The sequence below is a fragment of the Dasypus novemcinctus genome, chromosome 28, assembly GCF_030445035.2.
Source record: "Dasypus novemcinctus isolate mDasNov1 chromosome 28, mDasNov1.1.hap2, whole genome shotgun sequence".
Lineage (NCBI taxonomy): Eukaryota > Metazoa > Chordata > Mammalia > Cingulata > Dasypodidae > Dasypus > Dasypus novemcinctus.
In genome coordinates, this window is record NC_080700.1 from 44,826,018 (window position 1) to 44,852,635 (window position 26,618).

At 52.7% G+C, this 26,618-nt stretch overlaps 1 protein-coding gene across 2 annotated transcripts; it reads left to right on the top strand.

The window, feature by feature from the left end:
• The first annotated feature begins 56 nt into the window (after positions 1–56).
• On the top strand, positions 57–26,024 carry URB2 (URB2 ribosome biogenesis homolog). Of its 2 annotated transcripts, none has more exons than XM_058289766.2 (10): positions 57–467; positions 1,825–1,963; positions 3,297–3,473; positions 5,926–9,142; positions 12,827–12,987; positions 14,785–14,895; positions 15,537–15,779; positions 18,053–18,140; positions 19,123–19,262; positions 24,094–26,024. In XM_058289766.2, the coding sequence occupies exons 2-10, from the start codon at positions 1,838–1,840 to the stop codon at positions 24,289–24,291; spliced, it is 4,461 nt and encodes a 1,486-aa protein (XP_058145749.1). In that variant the 5' UTR covers positions 57–467; positions 1,825–1,837; the 3' UTR covers positions 24,292–26,024. The 2 variants fall into 2 exon arrangements, with proteins under 2 accessions (XP_058145749.1, XP_058145750.1); XM_058289767.2 differs by having other exon boundaries at positions 204–467; positions 3,297–3,596; positions 24,094–25,283.
• The last annotated feature ends 594 nt before the right edge of the window (positions 26,025–26,618 follow it).

The window sequence follows — 26,618 nt, forward strand, 5'->3', positions numbered from 1 at the left end:
CGCCCCCGCCCCGCCCTCGCCCCGCCCCCGCCCCGCCCCCCGCGCCGGCGTGCCCCGGAAGCGCGCGCGCTCGGTGCCCACGTGGGGACCACACACCCGCGGCGCCCGGCCCGGGAGCGGGGCCAGGTGAGCGGGGCCAGGTGAGCGGGGCCAGGTGAGCCGAGCGGGGGGTCCCACCCGGGGCCGCCCGCCCACCCCTCGGCCTGTCTGCTCGTCTTGGGCCTTCCCTTCCCTCCTCGGCCCCGCCGAGGCCGGGGTCCGCCGGAGCACGGCGCGGCGTGCGCGCCTGGCAGGTGTCTCGGCGTCTTCGTAGCCGCCTCGGTGGCGTCCACGAGTCGCGCCAGAAGCTTAAGTCGCTGAACTGGAGGTGGACACTGGACAAAATAGGACCTCCGGCCGCTCTTCTTGGTGATTTAACCCGAGCGGCCTCCACCCGGATTCGCGCACCCCTCACGGGGTTCCTGGCGGTGAGTTCTGGAGGCAGGCCCGAGATTTCGGGAAACGCAGGCAGCTCCTGTGCGGCCTTAAGTATTTCAAGTCCGTTTGCTTTGGCAGATCTTAGATTGGAATCACAGGATTGCAATCTATTTTGGTATTCATGTTGTATCATTTTGTTGTTATTTATACTTCGGTATGAAAAGTCTTGGAGAAACTGGCTTGTTTACTTTTAATGTAATGAATATGACTTAATCTGTTATGTTTCTACTTTTTTTTACTCTCAGGAAACTCAAAGCTAAGTTTATGGCAGTTTTTTAGTAATTGGAGGTGGTTGGTATGTTTGCTTTACTTTATTCCTTTTATTGCATTCTATTTCATAGTATCTTAAATACCTTTTGTAGATATTGTGTAGCAACTTTTGGAAACTATGTATGCTTGAGAATTTATGCATACATTAATAAAATAAATTTATAGTGGGAAGTTACTGTTGCAACTGAAAGAGTATGTCTTTTGAGATTGGGTAGTAGTACATTTTTTCACTTGGAGAAATACCACTTTCTCCCAATTATTACTTAGTTGTCTCTTTGAACTGTTTAATGGAGCTGGCCGTACTACATAATACATAGTGTATCTTACAAGATTTATGCAGGAACTTATTTTTTTCAATCTAAAATCATGAGTGATTGCTCTCTCTCCACAAGTAATATGAACACTTTGATTTTTGCCCAGATGACTTCTTGCACACTCATCTCTGGGAAAACTTGTGAGTGGGATCACAGCAGGAATACTTTTATATGTGTTTGCAATCCTTCTTCTACATTCATTTGTCTGAATTTCCCCCAGAAAACCCATGGATTCATGCACCTTTTTTTTTTTTTTTTTAAGATTTATTTATCTCCCCTGGCCGCCTTGTTGTTTGCACTTGCTGTGTTTTTTTGTCTTCTTTGTTTCTTTCGGAGGCACAGGGAGCTGAACCTGAGACCTCTCATGTGGGAGGGAGGCACTTAATCACTTAAGCCAGCTCCCTTACCTGCTCTGTTGTGTCTCTCGTTATTATTTTCTTCTTCTGTCTCTTGTTGCATCACCTTGTATCAGCTTGCTTGCCTGCCTTTCGTACCAGCTTACTGTCTTCTTTAGGAGGCACCGGAACAGAACCAGGAACCTTCCCTGTGGTAGCAGGAGCCCAGTCACTTGAGCCACATCTGCTTCCCCATGCATCTTTTTAATAGATTTATGCTCAACAATTTTGTTGATGTGTTATAGCTCATTAAAATTTTTTGAAGGAATGTATATATTATGTAGACAATAAAGTACATAATGTTTGTTTTCTGGTGCCTGTTGTGTTTGACCATATTTTAATTTTTTCTCCATTGTTTTAATTTGTAGATAAACTGTAGTGATGGCTGCTGTTTATTCTGGCATTTCGCTGAAGCTTAAGAGCAAGACAACTTCCTGGGAAGATAAACTAAAATTAGCTCACTTTGCTTGGATTTCCCACCAGTGCTTTCTGCCAAATAAAGAACAAGTAAGTTTAATGTGAAACTTAGGTTTTATAACCTAAAATAATTGTCACTTGTGTAAAATGCATATTGACATTTAGTTGAAAATTAAAAGATTAGAGAAAAGGTGGGGGAAGGAAACTTCACTGAGTAATGTCACTGAAAAAAGTACTGAGTCGGGTATTTCATCAATAAATTTTTTTGTTATAAAACTTAACATTTCTTTTATGTTTGGAAACATTACTTATAAATTAAGTGTGTGGACTAGTGAACAAATTAGGCCTTAGGCTACAGAAGTTAGATTCTGAAAGTCTTTTGATAGCTCCATTTGTGTAAAAATCCAGAGCAATGCTGTGTAAGCAAGTTCTTGTCAGGGCTTTGTTAAAAATCGTTGGAATTTAATAAATTGAAGGCTGGGAAGTAGAGAAGCTTCAATATTTGCGTTAAGCCATTCTAGAAATAGGTTAGGGTCCCAAGAAGACATTGCTCTTGGTTAACATTTCTTAGGGTCACTCCAGTTAATACGGTAGGGCCGAGCGCGTGAGGTCGGAGTAAACAGAGACCCATATGCTCGCGTTAGAAGGGTCAGCTCCAAGAGTGTCCAGGCCGGGTTCCATGCTCAAAAGGATGAGGCACATACAGACTGGCCGTCGTGTCCAGTAGTTTGCAGACCTGGCTGCGTCGAGGATCGCCTTGGCCGATGACGGTCACCTTGCTGGTGCCACAGGAGGGGACGTCGGGGGCAGGCAGGTGGTCAGGGGAGCTTCCTTCCATTCCGTCCAGCCTCTGCCACACTCCACGTGCCACGCTCCATGTGCCACGCTCCACATGCCACCCTCAGTCTGACACCCATCCCCAAAGGATTGATGAATAAGGAAACATCGCAGCCTAGAAACCGCATACGTGCAACCCTGCTCTTCCTAAAGCTGCTCGCTCTTTATGAGGCAGATACCCTCACAGGTTAAGCCTCAGTAATGCGGTGAAGCCGGCACATCAGCTTGGGTCTGTGGACGCTTATCTGGCTTCCTGAAGCGTGGGTGGTTCATCCTGAGCAGTCACCAGTGTGCTTTTAGCTGTCGAGGCGCAACTTGAGAGAAAGGGGTAGGCATGGTAGCGTTTCTCCTGAAAATTTAATGGCCCCAGATGAAGACAAAAAATGTCCCCTCTTTGTATTAGTTCTATGATGATAATTGTAAAACATTTATGTAATGTAAGTAACCAAAGGTATGCTTTAAATGAGAGGTTTTTTTTTTCAATTGAATTTGGTTACACCTTGAATGTCTCTATAAACGTCCAGCATTTTTTCTCTGTTTGCAAAGAAATTCGTTTATTTTTGGGGTACATTTCTTCCAATTTCAGGTATTACTTGATTGGGCAAGACAATCGTTGGTTGCGTTTTATAAGAAGAAACTTGACCTGAAGGAGGACATCGTGGAGAGGCTGTGGGTCTACATCGATGACGTTCTCCACAGCAGGAGGCTGCAGACCCTCCTTCAGGACGGCAAGACGGTTAACCTCCAGATTCCACTGGCCAAGGTGCTCGGCCCCGGGAATTATCCTGCGTATATTACGTGCCTCTCTCGATGTCCTGTTGTCGGCCTCCGGGGAAACAGAGGATCCCGCAGACTTCCCTGAGGTTTGCCTGTGGATGTGAACCAGGTTTCTTCCCACCCCTTCCCTCAATAGCCTCTTCCTTAGTTCCCCTTTGCCACTTGTTGATTCATTTCATTGTTTCTAAGTTACACGTAGATAAAAAGATACTTGGAGATGGTGATTCTTACTGCAGTAGTGAATGATTTGACAGTTTTAAATTTGGGAGTTAAATGAACTTGGCTTGGAAAATTGAGTTAGTCTGTTTTTTGAAATGACAGCTACGTTCTGAAAAGAGGTACGCTTTTACAACGGTCGGTCTGACTCAAAGGCAGGGAGTTGAAATGCTGGAGACTTACTTGCTTTGGGGTCAATTACGAGCAGATATGGGAAATACTAAGGTAGGGGAGGAGGTGGGGAAAATAGTCACGATTAGATGATAATGACATTGACGTTCATTGAATTTGTATTGTGTGTCCTGCACTGTGCCAATTGCTCCATTATTCACTAGTCAGGGAGAGTGCAGAGCTGTTCATAGGCAGGCGGAGGCTACCTTTTTTTTTAAAGGTTATTTCATTTACGTCCCGTCCACCCCCTCACCCCGCTGTCTGCTCTCTGTGTCCATTCGCTGTGTGTTCTTCTGTGTCTCTTGTCTTCTCATTAGGCAGCTCTGGGAACCGATCCTGGGACCTTCCAGAGTGGCAGAGAGGTGCTCAGTCTCTTGAGCCGCCTCGGCTCCCTGGTCTGCTGCGTCTTACTGTCTCTCCTCTGTGTTTCTCTGTGTTATGTTATCTTGCTGCGCCAGCTCTCCGCTTGGGCCGGCTCTCTGCTTAGGCCAGCACTCTGCGTGGGCCACTTTCTGCTCGGCCCATGGGCCAGCACTCCGCTCGGGCCCGCTCTCCACTCAGGCCAGCTCGCCATGTGGGTCAGCTCGCCTTCACCGTGTGGTAGATGGGAGCCCAATCGCTTGAGCCACATCCACTTCCGTGGCTACCTTTTTAATTGGAAGAGGTAGCCAGCAAGTCATGCTGCTCTGACTTTTCCCAACTTCCACGTGGGCCTGGAGAGAGATCAGACTAACGTCTGAATAGACATTTCCTCAAAGTTCTTTTTTTTAAATCTTACGTTTAAAGAAGCTTTAGGTTACGTAAATGTTAAACTGAAAGTATAGGGATTCCCATATACCCTCCCCCTACCCCCACTTTCCCCCATTAACGACATCCTTTGTTAGTGTGATACATTTGTTACAATTGAGGAACCATGGTCTATAGGTTACATTATGGTTTACACTTTGCACTGTGCGATTTTATGGATCTTCCTCAAAGGTTTTGACTCGAAGTAGTCTGAAGGTTCAGCTCAGAAATAGGAGCTTCGTTGTCAAATGGAGTATTCTGAGATACCAGGAGAAGAGCTGGTGACCGTAAGCCAGTGAGCGCTGAGTGGTGCCGGCACTGAGCTTCAAGTGCTGCAAGTGCACGGTCACCTCTACTCCTCACAAGGATTCTATTTCCATGCGTCTTAGTGTTGAGGGAACTAAGCTCAGAAAGATCAAGGAACTTGCCTGCGGTCCCACGGCTAATAAATGAGAGACTCAGGCTTAGAACCGATACCCGCCTGCTTCCAAAGCCTCTGTCCTCTGCTACCCTGCCTCACACGAGTGAGGACAGTCAGCGGAGACCGGTACTAGCAAAGAAGTACCAAGTTGAGCTGCCTGATGCCGTAGGCTTTGTGGTTCTTGAAGTTATGCTCTAAATGGGGTTGTTGAAAATCCCGACAGCCGTCAGTTGAGTGGATACAGTAGCACACGTCTCGTTTGGCTTCTGCGGCTTAGTGCCCAGGATCACTTTGATCCAGATGGCGTAAGGCTGGGGGGCTCGTTGTGGGCGTCGGGGATTGGCCGTCAGCATTTCCCTAGTTTGTGCATTTGGGTGTCTCAGCCACAGGAGAATGTGGGTCTAGTGCGTAATTGTAAGTAGTAACCGGCAACTTTACTGCTTTCCTTGTAAAGAGTGCCTTTTGCCTCGGCCTTTTGAATACAAGAAGTATCATTAACGATAAACTCTGGGGCCACGAGATCATAAACCGGGTGCCACCGCCCGTCCGCCTGGTAGCTGCGCTCACGCGCAGGCTTGGTGTCTAAAAAGAGATGCTCTCTGGAGTTTCTGCCTTAAAAACGCAGCTCCTGTCAGAGGTGTTGGCCTCCTCCGAGTCTCTCGGGAGGTTGCACGTGACGGGGTGGGAGCAGGCCCCCGCCTGCCCGGGTGCCCTGATGAGCTCGAGGCGTGCGCCCGGTGGTCCCTCATGCTAGGGGCATGGCCTCAGTTTTCAGGCTCTGTGCTGCCCTTTGTCTGTGAGGTCTAGGATTGGTAACAAGCTTTCTTTTTTCCTTCATCCTCAGATCATAAATGAACGAATAGCCGAGTTTGCACTCTCGGGATGCCCGCGCCATGCCCGCGCCGTCCTGAGCTGCTGCCAGGGCGTCCTCTCGGTGCCCGCCCTGTCGGTCATCTACACGGCCAAGCAGGAGCTGATGGTGGCGCTGCTGAGCCAGCTCTGCCGCCTGGCCTGCGGGCAGCCGGAGGGCGCCGTGCTGGCCCAGCTCTTCGAGGTCCTTCACCTGGCCCTCGGCCACTACCTGCGCATCCAGAAGCAGCAGGTCAACCCGAAGCGCGCCTTCGGGGAAGCGATGGGGCAGCTCTTCCAGCCCTGCCTGGTCCTGAGGCACCTGCTCTCGGCGGGCACGTGGACGCAGGGCGGCCAGAGCCCACTGCGGCCGGCCCTGAGCCGGGACGTCCGCGCGCAGGTGGAGGCCGTGCTGCGGGGGGCGGCGTTTCAGCCCGAGCTCCTCGCTTCCTACCAGGAGGAGCTCCTGCAGCAGCCGCGCGGTGACACCAAGGCGGCGGCCGCGAAGAGCCCGCTGACGCCCGCCAGCACCGTGATCTCCAGGCTGGCGGACGCCGGCTACTGCGCGCCGCCCTTGCACGCTGCCGTCGTGGCCGGCTCGGCGGCCCTGCTCCACAGGCTCTTCCTCGAGGCGTACGCCAAGGAGGAGAACCAGCTGCTCTGCTTCCACCTGCTCGCCAGGCTGTTTGGCTGCCTGCGGGTCTCGCGTCTGCGTGAGGGCCAGGAGGAGGCGCTGTCTCCGGCAGACTGGACCACGGAGCTGCTGGCCGTGGAGCAGCTTCTGAGCGCGGTGGCCGGCCACGGCGTCTACAACGTCGCCGCCGACAGGATCCGGCACGGGGGCGCTCAGTTCGAGTTCTACCGGCGCCTGGCCGCGCTGCTGCTCGGCCACCCGCAGCCGTCCCTGCCGGCTTGGTTCCGCTGCCTGCGCGCACTCATCGCCCTGAACCACCTGATTCTGGAGCCCGACCTGGGCCGCCTGGTGTCCTCGGCCTGGGTCCACGCGGACGTCCCCGAGTCGCGGGCCAGGAAAGCGCAGGAGGCCCTGGTGGGCGCGCTCGCCCAGACCTACGCCAAGCTCCGCCAGGTGCCGCGGCTCTTCGGGGACGTGCTCGGCGCCGTCTGCCGCCCGGAGCCGCTGCGCGCCGCCCCGGCTGGGGGCCCCGCCGCCGTGCTCTGCCAGTGCCTGCCCGAGCTGCCCGCCGGCCAGCTCCTGGACACGTGGGACCTGCTGCTGGACACGCTGCGGGCTGCGGTGCTGCCACAGCTGCGGGCCGACGCGGCGCTGGCCCCGAAGTGCAGGTGGCTGAGCGCGCTGCTGCACCGGGTCATGTTCAGCGTGAGGAGCCTCGACGGCGCGCCCGCGCCCCTCGTCAGGCGCACGCGGGACGCCATGGAGGCCACGCTGCGGGAGCTCGTGCGGCCCCTGCTGCTGCTCGCGCTGGACGCCCAGGGCCCCGCGCCGTGGGCGCAGGAGGTCGGCGGCGCGGCGCTCCTGCTCGCCTACGCCTGGGCCGAGGTCGACACCGTGCTCTCGCTGAGCTGCGGCGAGTACCGCTGCGCGGCGGGCGCCGGCCCGGAGGCCGCGGACCTCCTGTGGCTGCTCCCGGGCGCGGAGGCGCAGCGCTGGGAGGACCTAGAGGCACGCGCGGCGCCGGCCGAGTCCCTGGGCAGGTACTGCCTGGAGCAGCTTCACCTGCAGAGAATGAAGCGGACTCTGCTGCGCGCCAGCGTCCCCCCGCAGGACGCCCTCCCGGCCCTCCGGGACGCCGCCTCCCGCGTCCTCCGTTCGGGCAGGGACAGCCTGACGCAGAGGACGGCGGCCTCCTGGGACGGCCAGGCCGGGGCCGTGAGCGCGCAGACCTACCCCGCGGCGCACTGGCACCTGGTCGTGTCCCACCTCCCCATCCTAACGCCCCACCTCGGCGCGGACGACCTGGGGCACCTGGCTGGCGTCCTGCTGCGGACCCTGCCCCCGCGCACGGCCCCGGCGGCCGAGGACGAGCCCTGCGTCACTCTCGGGGGGACCTCCGAGGCTCTCCTGCGCAGCTCCCTCTTTCCAGAAATGCAGCCGCTGCTCGCCGCCTTCTTGGCCTGCGTCACGGAGAAGTGCGCGCGTGCCCTGTGTCCCGCCCCCCGGGGCGGCGAGGCCCTGCTCAGGCGGCGGCTCCCCTGGCTCTTCGAGGATCCCGCGGCCGGGGCGCCCTGGGAAGGACACGCTGCCCGGGCCCTGCTGTCCCTGGCCAAGGGCGACTTCCTGGCTGAGCTGGACGGGGAGCGGCTGGCCGGCGTCCTGGAGCTCTGGGCAGTGCTCGCCGCCCTCCCCTTGCACAGCCTCCCGCCGCCCTGGCACGTGCGCTGCTTCCTGCTGCTGCTGTCCGTGGCCGTCGCCAGGCTGGACGGCTCCTGCCCCCGCGCCCTGGCCCTCCGGTTCCTGGCCACGTCCTACCGGCTCCTGGGCTCCCTGCAGAGCGGGGATAGCGCCCGCGCCGTGTTCCGGACCGTGCATGGCAGCGACGTCTTCGAGATCGTGCTGACCTCCCTGCTGGACGCCAGCGGCCGGCTCGGCCTGGACGTGGGCGAGGCCTGGCCCGAGCTGCTCCAGGAGGCGGGCGCCTTCCTGGAGCAGCTGATGCAGGCCCTGGCGCAGGCGAAGCTGAGCCCGCTGCTCAACTTCGGGAAGATGGTGGCCTTCCTCGCGGGCTGCGGCGCGGGCGCGGAGGCGGCCCCGGGCAGGCAGTTCCTCCTCGTGTCCCTGACGAAGCTGTGCCGGGTCCTGGGGCCGCTGGCCGGGGGGCGGAGGCGGCACCGCGCGGCCGCGGACGCGCTGCCCGAGCTCCTGCAGCAGGTCGTCCTCCAGGCGGGGGCCGTCCTCCAGCTCTGCTCCGCGCAGAGCGCCCCGGGCTCGTGCCTGCCCGTCCCCGCCGTCGCGGCGGCCACCGCCCTCCTGGCAGCAGAGGCGAGCCAGCGCTCCGGGGACAGCGGGGCGGAGGGTGCCCGGACAGCCGGGGGGGTGCCCTTTTCCCACGCTGCCCTCTACCAGGGCGTGTACGCGCAGATACTGTCGCAGTTGCCGGCTCTGGCGGGAAGCGCGCAGCCCTTCCAGGAAGCCCTGCAGTTTCTGACTCTCTTCCTTTTGGCCCCAGAACTGCATCCCGAGAAGGAGTCCGTTTTCAGCTCCTTGTTCCATTCCGTGAGAAGAGTTCTTGCAGGTACGTTCTTTCTGCTGGCTAATTCCGTGCTATTGAGCCTTTATTTTTTTTAAAAGATTTATTTATTTCTCGCCCCTTCCCACTTGCGCAGTTGTCTGCTCTCTCTGTCCATTTGCTGTGTGTTCTTCTGTGTCTGCTTGTGTTCTTGTCATTGGCATCGGGAATCTGTGTCTCTTTCTGTTGCGTCATCTTGCTGCGTCAGCTGTGTGTGTGTGCAGTGCCACTCCTGGGCAGGCTGCACTTTTTCATGCTGGGTGGCTCTCCTTACGGGGCGCACTCCTTGCACACGGGGCTCCCCTACGCAGGGAACACCCCTGCGTGGCACAGCATTCCTTGTGCACATCAGCACTGCACGTGGGCCAGCTCCACACGGGTCAGGAGGCCCAGGGTTTGAACGCTGGACCTCCCATGTGGTAGGCAGACGCTCTATCTGTTGAGCCAAATCTGCTTCCTTTAGCCAAATCTGCTTCCTATCAAGCTTTTGATAAAAGATACCTTAGCGTCTTGCCAGGTGACTTGCTACCCCTCCCTTGTTATGGAACAGGTGATAAATCAGCACGCGGTCTGTGTTTCAAAAGGCACACCCCCGCAAGCAGTGAGAAAATGTCCTTCCTAGTCCTGACATGGCAGGAATTCTTTCCCAATATCCACAGACCTTCTATGTGTTTATAAGCTATTATTTTCCTCTCTTTTTACACAGAGGTAGCATTCTGTGTGTACTGTTTAGCGCCTTGTTTTCCTGTTAAATGGTGTTTTGGAGATTGTTCTCTGTAAGATTACAGTTTGGAAATCTATTTTATCTTTTTTCAGCTTTTAATTTGTTTTAGCTCAAAGTGATTAATAGAGATAAAATAGCCTCATTTGCTTAAGTGTCACTGATAGTGAACACTATTAGTAGGTTCTTCTGTATTGGACCTTTAATGGCATAAAGTGACTTCAAATTTAGAAGATACAAATGGCTTGATTTATAGGGAACCTCATAAAATTCCTCGAGGGCAGGAATTGTGCCTGTTTGTGTCGGCAGCCCTGGTGCTTGGTTGGAAACCAGCTCCCGGAGGCGCACGGGGGGTGCTTAGCAGGACAGGGGGACACTTGTGCACAGGCCCAGCCTGCGATTCCAGCCACAGAGTTTTAGTCAGCCAGGCCCCTTCTAGACCAGCCTGACCAGCAGTGGGCAGGAAGTGGACGTCATCGTGTGGAGACGTGACCCCGTGGGAAGTAGACGTCGTCGTGCGTGGAGACGTGACCCCGTGGGAGGTGGACGTCGCGCGTGGAGATGTGACCCCGTGGGAAGTGGACGTCGTCGTGTAGGGACGTGACCCCATGGGAAGTGGATGTCGTGAGTGTGGAGACGTGACCCCGTGGGAAGTGGACGTCGTGTGTGTGGAGATGTGACCCCGTGGGAAGTGGACGTCGTCGCGTGGAGACGTGTCCCCGTGGGAGGTGGACGTCGTGTGTGGAGATGTGATCCTGTCGGAATCCCAGGGTCAAGACTAATAGCTCAGGATTTTTCTGTAACTAGTTAGAAGGCTGAGGTCTGGGTTGGAGTTAGGGCAGTCTTTTGAGGGAAGGTTGGGAACCTACTAGCCAGGCCTAATTGTGCTTTTCCAGCGGATACGCTGTGCTAAGCTGGCCCTCGTGTTCTACTTTCTTTACGAGGGACCCCAGGCTACTTTGGGGACACGAGAGTTAAGTGTGGCCTTCTAGAAGTACAGCCAGTTTAAGGGAAGTGGATGTGGCTCAACTGACAGAGTGTCCACCTACCACATGGGGGGTCCAGGGCTCAAACCCAGGGCCTCCTGACCCGTGTGGTGAGCTGGCCCACGTGCAGTGCTGCCACGTGCAAGGAGTGCCGTGCCACGCGGGGTGTCCCCTGTGTAGGGGAGCTGCACGTGCGAGGAGCGCACCCCTTAAGGAGAGCCGCTCAGCGCGAATAAAGCACAGCCCACCCAGGAGTGGTGCCGCACACGTGGAGAGCTGACGCAGCAAGATGACACAACAAAAAGAGACGCAGATTCCTGTTGTCACCGAGAATGCAAGTGGACACAGAAGAACACACAACGAGTGGACACAGAGAGCAGACAACTGGGCGGAAGGGGAGATAAATAAATAAAATGAATCTTACAGAAAAAAAAAATGAAGCAATTTACGCACCGTAGCCGGAACAGGCTGCCTTTGTCGTCTCAATAACCCGTCTCCCTGGTTGATTGTGGGCTAGTTTAAAAGGCCTCGGTGTTGTGTTCTTAAGCTTCTACAATCACTATTGGTTGATCTTCAGTTTCGTTTATTCTTCTGCCAGTTCAAATCTACTGGTAAGTCCCCTAGTGAATTTTTTTATTTCAGTAGTTATACTTTTTCAACCCCAGAGTTTCTATTTAGTTCTTTTTTGTAGTTTCTACCCACGTGTTGATAGTCTCATTTTAATGCAGTATTGTCAGCCCACAATCCTTTACTTTAATCAGACTTTCCTTCATTAGAATAATCCCTGTATTAGAATAATAATAAGTCAACCCCCTACTTCAGCCCCCCAAACCCACCCCACCTTACCCCCATCACCTCAACCCCTGAGCTGCGACAAATAGGCAGAGGCTGGACGGAGGATGGCACGTGCCGCAGAGCGAGGGTGAAGCTTCTGTCTGGCAGGTATGCCGGGGCGCAGCTACAGACAGCCTCGAATGTCCTAACTCCAGGCTGCTTCTTCATGAAACTCGGGCCCCAGGACCCCGGGAAGCTAGAGAGCACCCCTGCTCGCAGCAGAAGCAGAGCTGGACGGCTTCAAAAGGCAGTCCCAAAGTTTGAGATTCTTCTGATCTTTCAACAGTCTCACATTTTTAAAAATACCTCTCCACCCCTTCACCCCTCTCAATTTACTGTTTCGTTTTATTGCAGTAACATACACACAACACAGACTTGCCCATTTTAACCACTTTCGTGTGTACAGTCCAGGGTGTTAATTCCATCCACAGTGTTGTGTTACCCTCACCACCATCCATTACCAAAGCTCCTCCTTTACCCTAGACAGAAATCCTTCACCCGTTAAGCAGTCACCCCCGTGCCTCCTCACCCGGTAGCCCGTGCTCTGCCTACGTCTATGAATTTACTTCTCCAGGCATTTTGCATAAGTGACATCATAGAACATTTGTCCTTTTGCATCTGGCTGCTTTCACTCAGCATGTGGTTTTTGGAGTTCATTGTGTTGTAGCATGCATCAGAACTTCATTCCTTCTTACGGCTGAATAATACTCCGATGTAGGGCTGGAACCCATTCTGTTTACCTGGGTTTACCTGCTCATCTGATGATGGGCGCTTGGGCTGCTTCCACCTTTTAGCTACCATGAATAATGCTGCTACAGACAGTGTGTGAACATCCGTTTGAGTCTCTGTTTCCAATTCTTTCAAGAAGAGTAGAAAAAAATGTATAAAGGGAAAGTGACAGTCACCTGTGATCCTGTGGTCTGGAGCGAACCCCCGTTAAGTGTTGTGGCCTTTTGGTCTTTCCCCTGTGAGTTGTGTATTCATCGTGCAACACGAATGTGTGTTTACAGTTGTTGTGCACTCTTCTCTTCCGTGGCCCTAGCCCCTGGGGCTCGACGACTGCGTGTCCTCTGTCACATGGCCCGGCCGCAGCTGCGTACACCTGCCCCTTTTCTACCGCCTGACGGCTCCGGCTTCTCTTCCGTGCAGATCCCGACATTCCCGCGCAGGTCGTTGAGGCTGCGGAGCCTCACCTGGGAGCCTTGCTCGCCCAGATGTTAGCGGTCGGGTCGACGGAGGACTTCAGGCTGGCGCTGCGGGACGTGCTCCAGGGAGTGGAGGTCAGGCACGTGTGGACGGCAGACGTGCAGGTGGGCGCTCGCCTTCTCGTGGCTGGCAGGCTTGCAGGTGACGCTGGCGCGAGTGGAAGCGCTCACCGGATGATGTCACCCCTAAAACTAAACACGACTGGGTGGAGAAGGGGTGCGTGGAAGGGAGGGCCGGGCTCAGCGGAAGGACGCCTGGCTTTTCAGAGGAGGGCGTCTCAGATCAGCAGCACAGGCTCTTATTTCACGAACACTGGAAAATGCGTGCTTTTAATGTTAACGCAGGAAACAGTTCCTCCTGCTCGTCCTTGGTTAGAACATTTTCCGTAACTGTTTTGAGACACTTCCCTGGGCCTCAGCAGCTGCCTGAATCCCAGCATGCTTAGGTCAACCGGCCGCCCTCCACCCTGCCCCGTGGTCTGTAAGGCAGTGACCGGTAAACGCTGCTCCCGCTTGGCATGCCAGGGATGCCAGGACGCCCCTCCGTGTGGTGCACCTGCTCTGCACAGTCCCTGAAGAGGCCGGTCAGACGGCACCCCGCTTTCCAGATGGGAAGGGGCCACGCGGAGAGAGCGAGGACAACGTTGGAGGCCACAGGGCCGGCCTCGGCCATGACTCCCCGCTGCTGCTCCGTGCCAGCGTGAGGGTCGTGGGGGCTGGGGAGTGGTCAGCTGCTGCACCAGCCCCCCCTTCCACCCACGCCTCCCCCCAGGCTGTCTCTGGGAGTGTTTGTCGTGTGCGTGTGCAGCCCAGGAGGGCCTTGGCTTTGAGAAAGGCTGAAGGCGAGGAGGTTAGGGGGTGGGCTGTGAGCTCAGTGAGCGAGGCTGTGTAACGAGTGAGACCATGTGAGTGTGAGATTGAGGGGAGAGGAAGCGTCTGCTGGTGCAGCGTCCTGCAGGTAGCTGGAAAGGCGAGCCTGGAGCTTGGGTGAGAAGTTGGGTCCTCGATGGGGTGTGGGATGAGTGAGTGCTCCTCATCGGAGGGAAGGAGGAGCAGGCCTGTGGCCACGGTGTGGGCATGTGCACGGTGTTAGAGGAGCAAGGGGCTGGCGGGAGGCTGGCGTTGACGGCGTAAAGCGCCCGGCTCGGGGCAGGTGTGGTGCTCGACCAGTCGTTTTCCCGCATCATCTCAGTTAAGGAAAATCATCCCCATCACAACAGCTAATTCCCGTCCTTTTGCTTCTTCCCTGTTTCCTCCCAGCCTCCCCGTGTCCCCGCAAGCACGCGTGCCTTTTTCAGCAGGCGTCCTCTTGCCAGTGTCTTGAAGGGCGGGCTCTCTGTGAACTGGATCGCTGTGTGGTCTGTGCTCGCTCTTTTTTTTTTTTAAGATTTATTTTATTTATTCCTCTTCCCCCTCCAGTTGTCTGCTCTCTTGTGTCCATTTGCTGTGTTCTTCTGCATCCATTTACATTCTCAGCGGCACTGGGAACCTGTGTCTCTTTGTTGCATCATCTTGCTACGTCAGCTCTCCTGTGCGCAGCGCCACCCCTGGGCAGGCTGCACTTTCTTTCGCGCTGGGCGGCTCTCCTTATGGGGCGCACTCCTTGCACGTGGGGCTCCCCTACGCGGGGACACCCCTGCGTGGCAGGGCACTCCTTGCGCGTGGCAGCACTGTGTGGGCCAGCTCACCACATGTCTGTGCCATTAAACGTTTGGTTGGTGACTCTTATTTTGCCACAGCTCTGCCCGTCACCCTCGTACCTCATAGAAACCAGCCCTTACCCCTGTCCTGCGCCGTCAGGGTCCTCTTACCTCCTCAGTACCTGTGAGGACGCTTCTTTAAAGCTACATTCTCAGGAGAGAGCTGGTCACTGCCCTAAAGTTCTGTCCCCCTCTGCCTCAGGCCATCCTGTCATCTATTACGCTGATCAAGTTGGTCCTGAGCTGCCCGTTAAGTGCCGAGAAAGCAACTTTGTTCTGGCTCACGTGCCCCCAGATCCTCACGGCTCTCACCGTAAGTATCTCCTGGGGTTTGGCACCCGTCGGTGTCACCTCACTCTCTTCCCAGCAGCCTTCACCCGGGAAGACGGACATCCCAATGTGCGGGTTTGCGTTCCCTGATTTTTTGCGCTGGGCGGCTCTCCTTACGGGGCACACTTCTTGCACATGGGGCTCCCCTACACGGGGGACACCCCTGTGTGGCAGGGCACTCCTTGTGCACATCAGCACTGCGCATGGGCCAGCTCTACACGGGTCAAGGAGGCCCGGGGTTTGAACCCTGGACCTCCCCTGTGGTAGGTGAAGCCAAATCCGCTTCCCTCTCTACCAATTTTTAAGAAACTTAAATAGAGTTGAATTGTAGACAAGTAGAGCTAAAGATTTTTTGGGAGGAAAATACAGCTGTGCGTATTTGACGTGCAGTGAGACAAAACCACCCGGCATCTTGTTCTGGAAGGTGGACGAATCGACTCCTTGGGGAGAAAAGACCTCTCAGGAGGCCGCGTCCCGCTAACACCGTGGCCTCGGCGCGGCCCCAGCTGCTCAGGCGCCTGCTTCCTGCGGACGCTCGTCTGGGGTCGGGGCGCGTGTCTCTCTCCGCGTGTCGGTGCTTGCTCCGCTCCTCGGGAGGCTCACTTTGCTGTTCTGCCCTCGCAGCTGCTCAGCCGGGAGGCCTGCCGGGAGCAGCCGCCGCGCCTGCGGCTCGTGGGGCCCGTCCTGGAGCTCCTGGCCGCGCTGCTGCGGCAGGGCGAGGAGGCCATTCAGAACCCGCACCACGTCGGCCTGGCCTTCGGCGCGCTCCTGGCCGTCCCCCTGGGCCACCTGAAGCCTGCGGAGCTCGGGGGCGTCTTCCCCAAGATCCACAACGTGCTCTTCTCGATCCTGCAGTGCCACCCCAAGGTGAGCAGCGGAGACGCGCAGCGCAGCGTTCTCCCCGAAAAGGGCAGCCCTGGACACTTAGGCTGCAAGATGAAAATAAAGATGGGCTAGGCAGATTCCTGGTTTCAGTCTTTTCCAGGGTCGAATGTTTTAAGCAGAAAGTACTTGGCAGTCACAGCTGTCTGGGTGAGTTCGTCTTCCTGGGGCCTGACCTTTGCACTCGCTGTTCAGGGGTGCTCATTAGAAATTATTTAATGAGTCGCTTAGATTTGCTGCTGGGGTAATAGTCCAAATGGGGACAGTGTTGCAGTGTGCTGCCTTCCTAGTCAGACCGAGACGGCGGTTAACGTCCCGAGGAGGGACCCGGCTTCTGCCGACCTCCTGGACCCTTGTTAGTTCACGCCTACGGCAGGCCGGGGGCAGGTGGTAATCCCAGCGCACAGCTAAAGAAGGGGAGGCCGAGAAAGGCTGAACGGGTCGGTGTCACTGGGTCTAAATCCTAGACTCTAGCCCGTGGGTCCATCAGGGATCTTGTCACCATGCCACAGCTTCACATGTGACTGACGAGGTGGAGCTCATACACAGGAAATACATGCCTAGACACGTGCGCATTCAGATAGTTTCAATTGCTTTGATATTCTAAGGTGGAAACCTGTGAGCAATGCAGTTTAAAGGGGTATTCTCTAGGGGAGAGGGTGTGGCTGAGTGTTGAGCGCCTGCTTCCCAGGTACAAGGTCCTGGTTCAATCCCTGGAGCCACCTTAAAAAAATCCTCCAGCAGACTGGGCCCTTGTAACATTGGGCCTCACTCCAGAATCCTCCCCGGTAACAGTTGCCTTTGGCCCTGCCCATCTTGTCAGCATTTTGTTATTAAATCTCTCTGCTGATTGCAAATCAATCGCAAAGCGAAATTGCAGATCTTGCAAAGGAGGCAGGATTTCATGAAGCTGATGCAGGTCACATCCAAAAGAGCTTGAATATTCTGCAAAACCATTAACAAGTGACCAGCTTGTGGAACTAGACCACTTCATGAAATGAGAAAATCGAAAGAATAATTATACGGTATTGCCAAAGCGAACGATGCGACTGATAATAGAAGCTCACACTTAGATGCTGTAGGTGGGATGCATGAGGAAAGTGGATCTGCGTTGGTGCGTGCTTGTGTGACGTGCGTGAACCGCCAGGCTGGAGACTCAGAGGCTGTGCGGGCCAGCCTGGAGGGTAGACCAGAAGACTAGTGGCCTGGCTACCGAGCTGCAGCATCAGCAGGTGTGCCGCTTTCAGCACTTAGTGTGTTCTAACTTATTTAATCATCGTGACAACCTGTTATCCTCATTTTACAGATGGGGAAACCGAGCAACAGAAAGGTTAGGTGATTTCCCCAAGAGCGCATAAGTAGGGTTTGATCCCACATAGTCTGGCCCATGTTTTCAATCAACATGGTAGTCAAGGATTAAGAGAAGTCCTTGGGAAATTTGGTGAAGCTCTGGAAGATTTTTGCAAAAATAACCTCTTTCTGAACATATGGCAGAAGTCTAATATGATGCGAGGGAATGTGGCATTGCGCTATCAAATTTGATAATTACACCAAATCAGAATGGTACCATTTGGTATAACATCGGCAAAGTCTGATGGACATGTTCTACCTGCCTGATCCTGTCGGGTTCACAAGCGGCGTGGAAATGCGGCTAGTGTGACAAGGAACTAAGTTTTCCTTTCATTCATTGTTAGTTAATTTAAAATGAAGTAGCCACATGCAGCTAGTAGCTACCACATGTGACACTGTAGAATTAGTGTGTAGTTCTGATCATGACCTAAGAGTGGTCGAGCATGAGAGAGACCTGTTTTATATCTTTAATCTGTTTTTCAAGGTAAAACCTCACTCAAGTCTTGTGGTCACTATTAACTGAGATTTGGTTCCCATTTTAAGTGGCTTTGCTTTATGGAACCTTTCTTCCTAGTCACAATTCTAGCGAATAAATTGATTACCCTTGTTATTTCCTTTTATTGCCTTTTTCTACCCATTTCCAGAATGGATTGGAGTTTGCTCGTTGTGGAGGGCATAGGAGTCGGCAGATCTCAGCTGATCGCCCCCAGGTGCCCTGCCCGGACCACCGGGAGTGGGGAGCACCCACCAGTAGGTCTGGTGACGGCGGTGGCCGCAGGGGTGCCCTGCTGCTTTGAACTTGCTGATAGACAAGGCTAAGGAAGAAACAGCACGAGCTCCTTAGAAACAGAAGAGTTTAAAGCAAGCGCGCATTCACGTACTTTTTTTGCCCTTTCACCTCGTTGCAGGTTATGCTGAGAGCCATCCCCTCTTTCCTCAACGCTTTCCATAGACTGGTGTTGGCGGCGATGTGCCAGGGCCGACAGAGGGACCAAGGTGACTGCCGGAAGGCGTTTCCCAGAAGGGCCTCGATAGTCCCGGGGTGGAAGGTGGAGGCCGTGGGACTCGGGGAAATTGGGAAGCAGGAGGCTCTAGCGACGAGGAGCCAGCCTTGCTGCCTCTGCCGGTAGAAGGAAAGCCCATATAGACAGCTCTGGAGCGGACGGAGGCAGCGGATGATCAGGGCCTCAGCCTTTTCCCCATACGATGTCAGTAAGCCAAGTGTGTGTGTTTTTTTTTTTTTCTTTTTAAGCCCTTCGTGTAAAATTTTAAAAATACAAAGCATTCTGAGTTTTTTTTTAAAGATTTATTTATTTCTCCCTTTTCCCTCCCTCCCCCCACCCCAGTTGTCTGTTCTCTGTGTCCAATTGCTGCGTGTTCTTTTTGTTCGCTTCTGCTGTTGTCAGCAGCACGGGAACCTGTGTCTCTTTTTGTTGCGTCATCTTGCTGTGTCAGCTCTCCGTGTGTGCGGCGCCATTCCTGGGCAGGCTGCACTTTCTTTTGCTCTGGGCGGCTCTCCTTACGGGGTGCACTCTGTGCACATGGGGCTCCCCTACGTGGGGACAACCCTGCTTGGCATATCACTCCTTGCACGCATCAGCACTGCGCATGGGCCAGCTGCACACGGGTCAGGGAGGCCCGGGGTTTGAACTGCGGACCTCCCATGTGGTAGACGGACGGCCTAACTGCTGGGCCAAATCCGCTTCCCCTGAGTTTTTATTCTAAAAGTCTTTATTCCAATTAGACCCTTAACAAAAAAGAACCCATGGATTCTTGAGTCTCTTAAGTGTTCTTCCCTTAGTTATATAGATAAATATTTGGACATATCTTTCCTCGCTTGTTCTGTCTGCAGATTAGAGCAGTTAGGGAGTTTGGAAACACACGGGAGTCGGGAGGCTCTATGTGGGCATTGTAAACTTGGCCGCGCTGGCCTGTGCGGTTTCTGGCTAATCATTTGGGTCTGTTGTGCTTTTCGTAGGAAGCACAGATGACCTGACAGTGGCCCTAGAATGTGCCCGCCTGGTCCAGCGGATGTACAGCCACATTGCTACCAAGGCCGAGGAGTTCACGGTGTTTTCCCCTTTCATGGTGGCCCAGTACGTGGCGGAGGCGCAGAAGGTAACCTCGCAGCGGCATGGTCCCTCGCGGCGGCTCAGCGGCACCATCCACGGTCTGGGCGGGCAGGTTCTTTGATGCGGCGGCCGTCCTTGCGCCTTTTCCACGGTCGGTAGCCCCCCTGTGGGGCTGCCGTCGGGCCTGGGAGAGGAAGGACGGGGCAGGGCTCAGCCGCGCCCACGTGGGAGGTGCTCAGGGCACGGTCCTGGGTGGGCTCGTTGGCGCTGGGAGGGGGGCTCCGGCTCATGCACGGCAGGGGCTCTCCCGGGCTCCCGCCTCCAACAGATCCTGGGAGCTGAAGGTACCGGGGTGTGCGGCACAGAACGCCGCGCAGAGTTTGCCGCAGCTGCACGTGTAAGGTCAAGGTCGGGGCGCGAAGGCAGCGGAGCCCAGCCAGGGCCCTGGCCGGGCGGACGTTCGGGCAGAGGCGCGGCGGCGGCAGAAGCAGGGGCGCAGCGCACCGTGCTGCGGCACAGCGGGGGCCTGGGCGGCTGCGGGTGGCATGGGCTTCTCCCTGCCCCGCCTGGGCGGCTGCGGTACCCCGCTCTCCCTCTGTCTCCTTACTTGCTGGCTCCGGCCTCGCCCTGCACCCCCGCCCCAGCGTCAGCCTGCCTCCCCCGACCTCGTGGTTTCTCCTCCGCCACGCGGTTTCAGTGCCTTAGAACCTGCGCCCGCTCATCTTCCTGTGCCCGTCAGTCTCTGAGTTTACCAAGTGCCCGTGGCGGCCAGCACTGCCTTGGGCCCTGGGATGGCAGGAGCCCAGGTGAGCCCCGGTGGGAAGGCGTGGCTGTGGCCCGGTTGCTGGCACCGCCGCGGTCCTGCCAGCTTGGCCGCCAGGGCCGTGGCCTGCAGCATGTGCTCTCAGCGAGACTCAGGCAGGTTCAGCTAGGTTAAGCAAAGTACCTTTGTTGGAATCAGTCAGACTTTCCGAGTCACATCTAGACTCAACTCGTTGCTCAGTGCTGGCTCACTCTGGAATGTCCATGTGTAATTTTCAAAAGACCCCGAGTGACCCACGGTGCGTCCTCTACTAGACGTTGTACATCTAGAGCCGCCGTATGGATCTTACTTTGCCCCGTGGGCTGTCGTGGGCTGAAAGAGAGTCTGGCTGCTTGTAGGCAAGTGTGTGTCTTGTCAGGTGTAGATACATGTTTATATCTGTCTTGTATCAATGTCGTCGAGTGTAGATACGTGTTTGTATCTTTTTATTTTTGAAAGCCCTTTTTTTGTCTGTATTTATTTTTTTAATGTTACATTAAAAAAATTGAGGTCCCTGTATACCCCCCACCCCCCTCACCCCACTCCTCCCCCCATAAAAACAACCTCCTCCATCATCATGAGACATTCATTGCACTTGGTGAATTCATCTCTGTGTATCTGTCTTGTGCCCCCCTGGGGAGTCTTCTGGGGTAACTGTAGACGCGCTGGTAAACTTGTTACCTTGGTGCGGTCAGCCCTTCTCGAGGGAGGTGGGGCTGAAGGTCTCCCCATGTAGCAGTTTGCTCTGGTTATAAATTCTAAAATTAGATATTGGGTTATGCTTGTAGTCTGATCTGTACCTGGGCATGACTGAGTTATGATTAGCGCATTGAGTGCCCACCCACCCAGGGTGGCGATAAAAGGGCTGGCGAAGGACGGAGTTGAGGATTTTTGATGTTGGAGTCTGATGCTGAAGCCTTAAGCTGGAGCCCCGGGGAAAGAGACAGAGCTGTTTGCCTGATAGTCTACAGCTGACCTTGAGAGAGGCAAAGCCTAGAGAGCCTCATCGTCTACAGCTGACCTTGTGGAGGAAACAGAGGAGCTGAGCCCAGAGGAACCCAGGAAGCCTGAACCCTCGCAGACATCGGCAGCCATCTGAGGGAAGGAACTTAAGCTTTATGGCCTGGTATCTGTTAGCTCCTACCCCAAATAAACACCCTTTATAACGCCCAGGAGGTTTCTGGTATTTTGCATCAGCACCCGTTTGACTAAAACACCCCAGAAAACAGCAGGTGTGCGTCACGTTCGCCCCGTCCCTGCTCCAGAACATCCATAACTGTCACATGCTTTTCAGGCCCCCGACCATGCTCGCCTGGGTGAGTGGAGATGCCCACGGAGGGACGTTCGGCCTGGAGGGGGAGAGGAAGAAGAGGCCGGTGGGCAGGGCCCACTTTGGGGCGTGGTGTGTAAAAGCCACAGTGGTGTGGAAGGGCCCCTTGGATTTATTCTTTGAATGAGATTTGGGCTTGTAGCCTTGATGGTTTCCTAGTAGTCCAGTCATTACTAGGTAAGCATTCGCTGGAAGAAAAACCCGTATTACCTTCTGTTTTACTGAAAATATGAGACATAGCGTTTACCTAAACGAAGGCCAAGAAGGGAAGCAAGAATTTGAACCCTTAAGTTGCTTGTTATTCTGAGGTTTACTCTGAAAAGTCTCTGGATTCCTGGCCCCATGATTCATGTCTGATTCCTGCTTATCAGTTGTTATTTTTCTTTTTTTTTGAGGTTCTGGGGATTGAACCTGGGACCTCGTACAGAGGAAGAAGGTGCTCGACCCTGAGCTACACCTGCCCCATTATTAGTACTTTTTAAAATCTTGAATGCCAATGGCTTGAGAATGAGCCAAGGCTTAGCATCTCAGCAACCTTTGGCAGCAGCCTGTGTTTATCTCTCATTTGTTTTTAAATTTAGTATGAGGAAAATATTCAAAATGCATCAGAGGGATCTACTGAGAGCTGTAAATCTTCTAGACTGGCCGTGCTGTGCATTTAACCGGAGACATGCATCCATTTAATTAAATGCTAGAGAGGGAGTACAGCTAAATAAATCTCCTTGGTGTTCCCTCATAGTTTTGTGCAGTGGGTGGAAGGGAATCTGCCCACAGTTGGAGCAAATAACATTGTACAACAGTGCTAGGCGAGGCAGCTAATGGAGATGTCCCTTCCATGCAGTAATGTGTCAGCAGTGGAAGCATATCAGTGAAATTGTTACTTTGAGCTTCTCTTTTACCCCCACACCAAGTTTACAGCTGTCCCTACTAACTGATAACTTAGAGTAAGTAACTTGTCCCGGCCGTCGAGTCTATGGTCTTTTTAAGCCACCTCGAGAGGTTTCTGTTCATTGGCCATGATCTCGGTGTTGTAAAAGTGACTTTGTCCCTGTTTTTATAAATAAGTTATCGGAATAATAAACATGTGAAGGGGTTGTGTAGGCTCAACGCTACTGGCTTTTTGGCTCGTGCCATGGGCTGCTTTGCTGTTACTGTGGAGAGCAAATCACCGAGGTCAGACCCCAGGTTTTAAAATGTCTCTCTCCATTCATTCATTCATTCATTCATTCATTCATTTATCTATATTTAGAAATTTTTGTTTTGTTTTGTTTTAGACCTCAGTTTTACCACTTACCAGCTGTCTTTGGAAAAGTTAATTAACTTTTTTTTTTTTGCCTCTGGAAGTAGAGTGATTTGTTCAGTAAGTGACAATCAAGTCACTTACCTAGTGAGTTTAAGGACTTTTGCTTTTTTGCTTGTTCATTTTGTTCTTCCTTTCCCTCTCCATTACCATATTGTGAAACCGTAGACAAGTCATTCAACCTTCAGTTCTCGAGTGTTCTTACATCTATAAAGGGGTAAAGTTTAAAATGGTCATCTGTCAAAAAAGTCTTTGAACCATCACATGAAAAGTATCATCTCAAAGAGGAAAGCAAATTGCCTTCATGAGTCAAACCTCTCCGAGTTTATAAAATATATCCTCATTAGAAAGTAGGTTTTTGCAAAGAGGCACTAACTCTTCCAGATCATTAGGAGTAGCTGGATTCTAGGCCTGCCAGCTGGCACCTCACTGCTGGTTTTTTTTTTTTCTCGCAAATCAATGTTATTGATAAATATTAATAAAGCATATAATTCATCCAAAGTGTTCAATAAGTGGTATTTGGTATGATCACATAGCTGTGTGTTCCTCACTTCAATCATTATTAGACCATTTTCATTATTTCAATAATAATAAAAAACAAGAAAATCCCTCACCTCTCGATCTCTGTGCTTCCCCCACCATCCGTGGCTGCTGTTTCTTCGCGGCCGCTTTGGGGGCAGCTGCTGGGGCAGCTGGCTTTCTGTTCGGCTCCCAGGCCAGCTGATTGCTGGATGGATGTAAACGTGAGAGCGCAAGCTCCGCCTCCTTGGTGCAGCCGCCTCGCCCTCGGACCTGGAAGTGGGGCACAGTGTCCGACGGCGCCAGGCCGGAGCTGGGCTGCCCCCCCCAGCTTGCCCCAGATGGAGTAGCGGGCATTTCCGGGTAGAATCCGTCTGTCGGCAGAGGCCCGTTTACCCTTCGGGGCAGTTAGGAATTGTGGATCCGCGGAGTTGCTGTCGACGCACCTGAGGCACTTCATGAATCGCTTCTAACGCTGGGTCACGGGACGGCCCGATGACTAAGCCGGGCGCTTTGAAGAGCTGAGCTTTCGCGCCTGCTCTGGGGTGCGGTGTGGGTCACAGTCATGTCGTCAGCGCCCTTGGCCTTGGCCCAAAGCTCGTGCCGCTTCCAGAGAAGAATGATTTTCAAATTAAAAAATTCCAAGTTTTCAGGTGCTACGGGTAAACACGCAGGTGCCATTTACCAAATAGCAGAGCTACTGCTCTGAGTCTTCTGAAATTCTGTACTGGGATTTTGTTGGCTTGATTATATTTCCTTAAACTATAAATGTTTAAAATATGGGTATTCAGTTATTTATGTGCAAAATTATATTTTAAAGTGAAATGTCTGTCTTTTCTCCATGAAATTACTCATCAGCCCTCCAGGGACATTCTCGGCGGCTCCCTCCCGGCTTGTCCTCACGGAAGCACGCCTCTCCCTTGCAGGTGACCTTGTACCCGGCCGTGAAGGACCTCCTGCAGGAGGGCATTTACCTCATCCTGGACCTCTGCATCGACCGGGACGTGCATTTCCTCCGGGTCTCCCTGCAGCCAGGCGCACGGCACGTCTTCAAGGAGCTGCACAGCGATTACTTGAAGTATCACAAAGCAAAGCAGGAGGGCGAGAAGAGGTACGCGGTCTAGCGCTGCCCCCGGAGGCGCTGTCCCCACGGTTCTAAAAGGACCGGCCTGTGGCCTCGTGTGTAATTCCACAACTGAGAGACTTGGAGAGTCAAAGATTTCCACGTTTATAATCTGCAGTGTTGAAATAAATGCAGAATCCTTAGGGCTTATAAAATGTATTTCTGTTGTATTTTACAGTCATGTTTTCTTAGTGGGTATTTTTTTAATACATCTTTTTATATATAAGTGTTACAACAGAATCCTGAAAACAGATCCTGGAATGAGATTAATTTAATGAAAAACGTGCTGTATCCATCTCTGACTTATCCAAATATGGGTCTTCTCTTGGCTCAGTGGTTTGGTGTCCCCTGTCCCAGCTAGGAACTGCAAGGAACTTGTTCTTTTACTTTAGGTACACGAGTGTATAATTAAGCCCTGTTTAAATATCTTTGCCTTTTAAATTCTTCAGGGAACATGGGAAGTGTTCTCAAAAGGCCACTTTTTCTGCCTTCTTTCTGACTATACCTTCTGATACAGCTGCAGGAAATCAGAGTCCCGCCCCCCCCCAATGCCCCGTTAGCCGAGGTGCCTGCCCTGGGCAGGGGCAGCACCTGTTACCCAGGTGAGATGCTTTTTCAGTGATGCTGCTTGAGCTCCTAATCTTCTGCATGATCCTTCTACTCAGCTGAGAGGTTCTTTTTGTAATTAAGAAATAATCTAAGAAACAATCTGAATTGCTTTTTCTTACTACCTGAGCAATATAATTTCACTGTAGCCAACCTCAGAAAATAAAAGGGAAAACATTTTAAAAGCACAGTCTGAATTGCCCAGACAACCCTTTCATCACGTTGGAGTGTCTTTTTTAGTCCCTTTATTATGCATATATTTATAGATGTATATATAAATATATTGTTGCCCAATTGGATCATAAAAGCATGCTGTTACCTACGTTTTTTTCTATGTAATATTTTAATAACATGCATCAATAAAGACAGTCAACGTTAAAAAAATAATTATATATGATACTTTGGATAGATCACATGGTATATGAATATATCTCAATAATAAAACTGCTTAAATAAATAATTTGAGAATAGCTAGCAATAGCAGCTATGTCCAGCAGGGGAAGCATAGAGAGTTTGAGAGGTGAAAAATTTTATTTGTCTGTTTTTTGTTTTTTATTATTATAATCATCGCCCCAGTAAACCTTTGAATGTTTTCCTTAGTCCAAAAGAAAAAATCCTATACACCCCTATTAACCTTAGATTGATAAGTAGTAACTTCTTGGACATTGATGCAAGAATATTATAATATTGCTGTTAACTATAGTCCATAAATTACATCAGTTGTATTTTTCCATGCATCACCATATACTTACCACCATGTTATAGTGATGTACGTTTGTTCTAGGTCATAGGAGAGCATTCTTGTATTTGTAGTACCACAGTCATCATCTGCCACCGGGTTTCCTGTATTATTCAGTCACTAGATTATTCTCTAACTGCCTTTCAATTGACATTTATGTCCCTAGATTACCTCTTTCAGCCACAATCAGGTTTATAAACCAGCCGTGTTAGTTATACTCACTATAATGTGCATCATCAACTCTGTTTCCACACTTTTACAGTCAATCAACATTTTTAATGGCCGTATAGTAGTAGTTCATCGAATGGATATAGCTGTTGTTTTTTGTTGTTTGTTTTTAAATAAAGCTATGGTTAGACATTGGGATCTTCCCAAATTTCCTTTTCAAATGGTGCTGGTAGCTGAATTTTTTTTTTTTTTTTTTTTCTGTTCTAATCCATATTTTATTCTTCCATCCTGTGGATCCTGGGATGGTGATGCAACTAGAAAAAGACCTTGAATGAAAGGGGGATAATGGTAAAGAGAAATGAGTTTATATGGCTAAGAGTCTTCAAAAAAGAGTGGGGAGGTCATCAGAGGGGTCGTGCTTATACGTGTCTCAGCAGGATCCCAGAGACGGCCAAAGTAGACACAGCCGCAGGCACTGGTGCTCCTGAGGGCTGTGGAGACACCAGGTCCTGCGATCATGACAGATGGCTCTGGAGTTCAGTGCCTTGTCAGTGGGCCCTACTTTGGAATTTGTGCTCCTGAGTGTGATGGAGCTGGACTCAGATGTGACCTCTCTACACGTGCCTCTTCTATGCCTTTTACTGAACCTCTGATTGGCGCTGGGGCTGGTGTATACTCAGGAGACTTGAATCTCTGGGCTGTCCATGTGCTAGCTGGGCCCTGAGCCTCAGCAGAGTTGTGACTCCTACTCTCTGGGTCATTGGACTTACCCAGGTCAGCTAACAGGGAGGTGAAGATGGTCAACCACCACACCA

Coding starts and splice junctions, on each gene's coding strand:
- URB2 (XM_058289766.2), top strand. CDS start 1,838: ATGGCTGCTGTTTATTCTGGCATTTCGCTGAAGCTTAAGAGCAAGACA. Junction 3,474..5,925: donor TCCAGATTCCACTGGCCAAG/GTGCTCGGCCCC, acceptor CTTCATCCTCAG/ATCATAAATGAACGAATAGC. Junction 9,143..12,826: donor CGTGAGAAGAGTTCTTGCAG/GTACGTTCTTTC, acceptor TCTTCCGTGCAG/ATCCCGACATTCCCGCGCAG.